This window comes from Chenopodium album, chromosome 9, assembly GCF_948465745.1.
Source record: "Chenopodium album chromosome 9, dcCheAlbu1.1, whole genome shotgun sequence".
NCBI classification, from domain to species: domain Eukaryota; kingdom Viridiplantae; phylum Streptophyta; class Magnoliopsida; order Caryophyllales; family Amaranthaceae; genus Chenopodium; species Chenopodium album.
The window spans coordinates 68,410,354-68,418,122 of record NC_137842.1 but is presented as its reverse complement, the minus strand read 5'-3'; the positions used below and the strand labels follow the sequence as shown (position 1 = coordinate 68,418,122).

General features: G+C 29.6%; 1 protein-coding gene across 1 annotated transcript; it reads left to right on the top strand.

The window, feature by feature from the left end:
• The first annotated feature begins 440 nt into the window (after nt 1-440).
• Nucleotides 441-7,403, top strand: LOC145560329 (wax ester synthase/diacylglycerol acyltransferase 11-like). The gene is made up of 7 exons (XM_081621584.1): nt 441-986; nt 1,032-1,241; nt 3,543-3,612; nt 4,079-4,146; nt 6,521-6,736; nt 6,832-6,969; nt 7,077-7,403. Exons 1-7 carry the CDS (start codon nt 441-443, stop codon nt 7,230-7,232), a joined length of 1,404 nt encoding a protein of 467 aa, XP_081477710.1. The 3' UTR covers nt 7,233-7,403.
• The last annotated feature ends 366 nt before the right edge of the window (nt 7,404-7,769 follow it).

The following is a 7,769-nucleotide window of genomic DNA, read 5'->3' as shown; positions in this document are numbered from 1 at the left end:
GAATTTTTAATTTTATACAATTTTCAAGAGTGTATTTATTGCTTATATATATAGCATTACCCTATTCCTTGGAAAATGTTATACATAGCCCTTAGGACTACATATAAGCATTAATTTTATACAATTTTCAAGAGTGCATTTAATGCTTATATACAGTTTATGTGTTCAATTTTATACATTTTTCCTCTTTATTTTATGTCAAATCATTGCAAATAATATGAAATAAAGGTAATAGTAATACATTAAAATGAGCTGGCCCAGCAAAATTGATTGACAAACAAAGTCAATCAAATAGACTAATCGGGCATGGCTCTTTCTTAAATGCTTAATTCAATGAGATCATGTACTCTTCAAAGTCGAGTTCATATATATGTAGAACGTAGTTGAGTTAATTAGTATATCACATAGATAATTTAAATATTACAATCCAAGCTAAAATAATGATACAAAAAATGGGTGAGGATGATGAGCATGAGTTTAAGTATAAAGACGAGGCTCCTTCATCACCCGTCGGCCAAGTATTCCGGAAGCTTTACAGCCGGAAATCGGAGATTGTGATCAACTGTGCCATGGGAGTAAGGGATCCAATCGATGTTATAAGTCTTAAGGAAGCGATCTCAAACTCGATCATGCTCAAACACCCGAGGTTTTGTAGCCTCGTAGTTAGGGATCAAAGTAGCGGTAATATTGAACTATTGAAAAGAACTCACGTTAACATTGACGATCACGTCTTTGTTCATCACCAAACAACCGGTGTAAAAGATGAAGAAGAGGATAAAGAAGCCGCAATCAATTCATTCTTAGCTGATATTTCAGTGTCAACACCGTTAAGTGAAACCAAACCATTATGGGAAGTCCATGTATTATTAGGGTTAAATTGTGTGGTGTTGAGAGTTCATCATGCATTAGGTGATGGGAGTTCCTTGATGTCTATGCTTTGTGCGTGTTTTGGTAAATCGAGGCCGGCTTCTGATGCTACAAGTGAAGCTGGTTCTAGCCAAATTAAGAAAGGTGATGGTGCAAAGAAGAAGTGGAGAAAGCAAGGAGTATGGGCGCTAGTCAAAAGCTTATGGTATACAAATGTGATAATGCTCAAAGTTATAGGAAGAATATTTTGGGTGAAAGACGAGGTTAGTATGTTAAGTGGTAGTGATGGGGTGGAGCTTTGGCCAAGGAAATTAGTCACTGCCAAGTTTAACATTGATGAATTAAAGTCCATCAAATTGGTCATTCCTAAAGCTGTAAGTTATTTTTTTTGAAAAAAAAAATTACATAAATGATTCACTAGTTCAAAGTATATAAAAATTAAATCTAATGAGAAGCTTTTTAAAATGAAAAAAAATAAAAATAAATGTTTTAACATTTTTCCACTAGATATATATGCATGCCAATTTACTGTACATTTTTATTATGTAGTTATGTGCCTATTTTGATTTTCCAATTAATAAAAAGTAATAGTTTATCAATCATGATGAAACCATTTCTTAACCGAGACATTTTTAGTTGTTTAAAAAAAAAAAAAAAAAACCGAGACATTTTTAGTCTTTTTTTTTTTTTTTTTTTTTCTTTTTGGGCCTAATGTCAGTCACTGGAAAAGTATTTCAAGGAAATAGTTAACATAATATGTATTTTATGTTTTCTTTTCAAAATACATAATATTATGTTAACAATTTCCTTTATAATCCAAATTTATAATGCCTCATCTTTTTGTTTGACTTTTTTTTTTGGAATTGTTTATATGTGCTTAAATATTTTTATTTTCAAATACCTGCAATAATTTCTACTCACATAGTAGTATATACTATATAGGGTATTTAAATGAATTATTATATTGATATACTTAGTTTCAAAAATCCAAATTTTCCCAGCATTCACAAACCAAACAATGTGGGGAAATTTTTGTATTTTTTAAACAGTTTTTGAAAGTAATTATATCAAAATAATAATGCAATTAAGTACCCATTTACTATTACGTGGTTGCAAAAATTACTACAGGTTTTTTACAAAAAAAAAAAAAAAAAAACCAATAAAGGTGTGGGGTATCATTAATTTAAATTGTGCTGTAAAAGAAATTGTTAACGTAATAGGTATTTTGAAAGGAAAACAGAGAATTAATAATAAATAATTATAGACGGAAAATTCCTCATGATACTTTTTCGGTGAGCGGCGTACTGTTTTGCACATATAGTACAAAATGTGGTACTACTGATAGCAATTAGTATATTTCGTATTATTTTACACACACCGTTAATAGTGGTACTCCCTCCGTTTATAATGTTAGTCTCATATGGAATCAATCACATAAAATAAGACAAGAAATATATTTGGAATCTAATATTAAAGTACAATAACATAATTCATAATTGGGCAAGTCTTGTATGTGGCTAGACGCACAGTGTGGCCACATTAATTTATAAGAGTAATCTTCATTTACATGATGAGTAACCTCATTTTTTCATAAGAGTAACCTCACGTAATCCATAAAAGTAACCCAAATTCATTATACGAGTGAAATCATGTAATTTAGAAATAAGTAACTCCATTTGTTCATTCGAGTAACCCCTATTCTTTTGTTTTAAAAAAATGAAAGAATAATTCCACTTATTTAAAAAAGTAACCCCCTTTTCTCATTTAAGTAACCTACATATATTAAGGTAACCCCATTTATTCATCACCGTAACCCCCTACTACTTAATTAATTGCCTTATATGTAATTATGTGAAATGGCCACACCATGTGGCTAGCCACATTTAAGACTTTGTGTTCATAATTAGTTTAATTAGTTTACTTTAGTTAACTTTTTTGATTTTTTATTAGAAAAGCACAAGTCATAATTGCATAATTTAAGGTAAAGATTTCCTTACTTGGAGTCATGTCATCAATCCACAACCAATTAATTCCAAAAAAATCAAGTTATAAATGAAATATATTCAATATGGGTAGATCTTTTTGAAACGCACAAATTAGTATATGAGACTAACATTATGAAACGGAGGGAGTATTATTTTAAGCCAATTTTCCTATTTTAAATCAAATATTTTTGTAAAACTTATTGTTAATATAGTTATTTAACTAATGTGCATTGCACTGGGTTTAATCTACTATTTTATTTGAAAAAAAAGAAATTATTATTTTTGAAGGAATCTACTAGTATACATAAATAGGTGGTGATGTTGATGAGAGAAAATGGCTTAAGTTGTACAGAGTAATTTGTTTTTAAACAAGTTGTACGGAGTATATTATTTTGCGCACATGAACAACGATACGTAGTAGTTCCTTTCAAACCAAAAAAATAATAATTGAGATTATTTAAAGCCATTTTTTCCACCGAAAAGACGAACATTGTTACGTTGTTAGGTCAGCTATTGGGTCAGCATTTTAATTTATATTAATTAATATTATTGTTGGGTCAGCGTTTCAATTTATATTAATATTTTAGAATACACGTGTACTTTTTTGGATCTTTATTTGTTGTGGTTCACAAATGCTTGAAGTAGATGGTATTCTTTTCGTCTCACCAATTAAGTAATTGCGTGATGCAGACTATTAATGATGTGCTGTTAGGGATCATATCATCAGGACTGTCCAATTATCTAAACATTAAATCATCAGGTGATAACACTTTTTTTATTTCAGTTGTTACTGGTATCATTTTTCTTTATTGCTATATTTGTTTCTAGTTACTGCATATCTCCGTTCACTTACTAAAAGATCAGAGTCAAGCTACGCCTATTTCTTCTTATATATTTACAAATAAATTAAGACAGAATTATGTGTGATCTCTAGAATCATTTCAATGTATGATATACAAATATCAAAACTTTTATTAGAGTCTCATTTCTAATAATTATTACTCATGTAATAAAGAGAAATGAGACTCTAATAAAATAACGGAGAGAGTAGTAATTTACATTGGTATGTACTGTAATTAAAAGTATAATTGTATAACATGAGAGTTGGAAATTGCACAAAAAAATCTTTTTGATCTTGATTATTAATTTATAATCACGGCTACTCGAGGACAATCCGTTGTATCCTATATGTTGCTCTTACCTCAATTGTTCATTTTCTGGTTTAGCTGTGCGACAAGCCCTGCAACTTAGTTTTATCATTCCAGTTAATCTTCGCAAAGATTCTTCCATGCAGGTAATTTTTTTTTTTTTTTTTTTTTTTTTTTTTTTTTTGGAAAAAAGAAGTGGCTTTCTTTAATTATACTAGTACTAGGTTATTCCCGTGCTATTTTAATTTTATTTTTTTTTAAAAGTTATCCCAGTACGATGCACGATTATAAATTAAAATGAGTCTTTCTCGTAACTTAGGTTATATTGAATTACATTCTATTACAATATTAGAATTATTAGAGATAAATATAAATTACAGTTAAGAATGTATATTAATGAAATCTTAAGGGAAAAAAAAATACAGTATACAATTAACACCAATGTTATCAAAATTTTTTTAGCTTCTAATAATTAACAGGTTGTACATAGTATAATAGTTTGTAGAAGCATCTATTTGATTTTGTAGTCATAATTCATAAAACAATTTTCAAAGCAATAAACATAGAGTAGCTCAGCTTTAAAAAAATAAAAATAAAAATAAATTGAAAATGGTGTCATTAAAAAGCATTTAAGCGGGATTTTTTTTGGAAAAATTGCGAAAAACCACCTTTTATAATACCTTCTTTGTGAAAAAACACCTTATAAAATTTTTCTTGTGAAAGCACACTTAAACCCAGATTTTTTTCGCAAGGTAACACCTTAGGCCGGTTTCAGATCACTGACCTTGTTTTCCGGGGTTGAGCACCGGTGTTGACCCTTATGTGAGAGTCACGTGCTCAACCCCTCCCTCCATAAAACCACCAAAATCACAGCCTAGCCGACTCCACCTATCGACACTGGAACCACCTATCAGTCGTCGACACCACCACCCATAAATCTAACCGCCTCCAAAATCACCCAAAACCACCCAGAAAAAGTGCAACGTCCCCCAAAAACCAATAGAGAGGAGAGAGATAGAGGGTAGGTAGCAGTTTTTCCCCAAGTAAAAACCCTAGATCTAAGGTAAATAAAAAAATCCAACGAAATTAACAACAATGAATCAATTTTCTTAACTTTAACAACTTTTACCTACCTCAAAATTAGATTAATTAACGTTGTTCTTTGTAGCAAGTCAATATGTTTTGTTTTAGTAATAATTAATAGAGAAGTAAGGAGTATATAAATGACTCGTAATCAAAACATGGACATAGATCATCTCAAAAATCAAAGTTATGAAATTTTTTCTGTGGAGGCGGATGCACCATGCTTGGTGCATCCAGTGTTCTTTAAAAAAAGGCGGAATGAACATTTAGCTATTCAGTAAAGAACATATAGTTGTTTTGTAAAGAACATATAACTATTTTATAAAGAACATCCAGTTTTATATGTTTTTTTTGTAAATCTAAAGAACATTTGTAATATTAGTAAAGAACACGATAATATTAAAGAACATTATTCATATAGTAAATGTACATTTGGTATAAATGATCATGTATGTATATGAAAATGTACATTTTACTATATTATAATGTACATTGTATTATATTCTAATGAACATATATGTTATAATGTTGGTTACATGTTTTATGTAAATTGTATTATTTGCATCATATAAGTATATGAAAATAGAACATTTTACTGTAATGTACATTGTATTATTTAGATCTACAACTTTTTCTAAATTTGTCTATTTGCTTGCTTTCTTCTTCCAAAATATATTAATCGGTTGATCTTCTTCAAGAATTTCATTTTATTTCTCATTGCAACAACAAAATTATATCAAAATCGCAATTAATTTTCAATCAAATTTATAAAAAACAAACACTCAAACTCAAAATAAACAAGTATGAATGTCAAATAAACAAGTATAAATGTCGAATTTGGTCTTACTTTTCGTTTTTATTTGTCATCTTGAACAATCTTGGGCTCAAAATTTCGAATTTCTTGAAATTTTGTTTGAGGTTTGAGGAATTTAAATGGGTTTGAAGTTTTGTTTGGAGAGAGAAAGTGAACTTTTGGTAAAAAAAAATTGAAATGATTTGTAATTAATGTATGGTAAAAAAAATTAATTATAGTACTATTTATCTATTTCATTATACAAAATATATATACAAAATTGTTGCATAAAAAACTGATGTACATTAAAAATGACTACTATGTTCTTTTATATGACCATGTTCATTAGAATATATCTGAATGTTCATTCTGCCTTTTTGTATTTTGGAGCGGATGCACCATGTGGATCGTGCATCCGCCTCCACGAACCAACTATTATCATAGTTAGGCCATCAACATAACATTGTCGTCTTAGAGATCGAGAATCAAATCGACAAGAAAATCACAATTCTTTCAAAAATCTTAATTAGGCTGCAACATATGATCAAATGCTTATAAAATTACTCCTTCGATTCCTTAAGTTCTTTATTTAACATTTTCTTTGTCAATAACAAAAATTTCAACTACTGTATTTTATAAAACAGGATATATCAGATTTGATGAAGACTCCTAATTCTGAGTTAACTGGATGGGGAAACAAATCAAGTGTGGTAATTGTGCCAATTGATTGCTGTAATGGGCTCAAGCCTTTAGAACATGTTAAGCAGAAGAAATCAGTTATGGACAAAATGAAGAAATCCTGTTATGCTCAGTTTGGTTTTAAAATGATGAATGTTATAATTTCCTGTTTAGGCCCAAAGGTTAGTCCATTTACTTTTTTTAAGAGCAATATATTAAATTGAATCATGCAAATGCATAAGCTTATAAGTAGAAATTAAATGACATTAAATTTCAGGTTGGTTGTTGGATCTTTTACAAATTGATAAGTCATACAACCTTGAGCATGTCTAATGTTGTGGGTCCTTCCGAGGACCTAGTGATTGGTGACAACCCTATAACGGACATAAAGTTGAATACATCAAGCACATCTCATGTAAGTTTCTCTCTCGCTAAATAATCCTTAAGAATTTTATTTTTCATACATGCTTTAAATTTTACATGTTGAATTTTGATGTTTGTTTGTTTGTTTGTTGATTATAGGCAATTTCATTTCTCTTGGTAAGCTATGCTGGAAAGATTAATCTACAAGTGATGGTTGCTAAAGATATCATCCCTGACCCTGAACTAATGGTCAAGTGTTTCCAAGATTCTTTTCAAGAAATGAAGAGTTCCAACAAAATGAAGTTGCAAGTTTAATTTTAAATGTGGAGATTTGTGTTCTCTTCCTTCATAAGATACGAGTATTAGTTTAACTCGATCAAGTGGGTTATTCCTTTGATTGACAATTGATATTTGAATGGAACCTCACTTCGGTTATGTTATTGTCTTGTTGTCGTAATATCATATTTTGTGTATTAATTGAAAACAATAGAGTTGCTTAAATTAAAGCTATGTACTTTAAACTTTTGAACAATAAAAGTATTAGTGTACACCTTGTGTAATCAAAAGTTTTTGGTCATTAATTATACAACTACAAACTTAATGGGATATATTATCCTATACTAGACTCCTAGTGCTACCAACCCTTATAATTTCGCAAACAATAACCTCAAAGACTTTCATTAGAATTTCTTAAAAATGATGTTAATGATTTGAAAATGTAATTTGGCTTAAGAGGACATTGTTCTATGCTTTGGTTAACATGAAATGTCAAATTTGATGAGAGTCACTTCTTAAATCAAATGGGTTTTCGGGATGGAAAAACAAAACGACTATTTCACCAAATGCCATTGA

Coding starts and splice junctions, on each gene's coding strand:
- LOC145560329 (XM_081621584.1), top strand. CDS start 441: ATGATACAAAAAATGGGTGAGGATGATGAGCATGAGTTTAAGTATAAA. Junction 4,147..6,520: donor GCAAAGATTCTTCCATGCAG/GTAATTTTTTTT, acceptor TTTATAAAACAG/GATATATCAGATTTGATGAA. Junction 6,737..6,831: donor TTTCCTGTTTAGGCCCAAAG/GTTAGTCCATTT, acceptor ATTAAATTTCAG/GTTGGTTGTTGGATCTTTTA.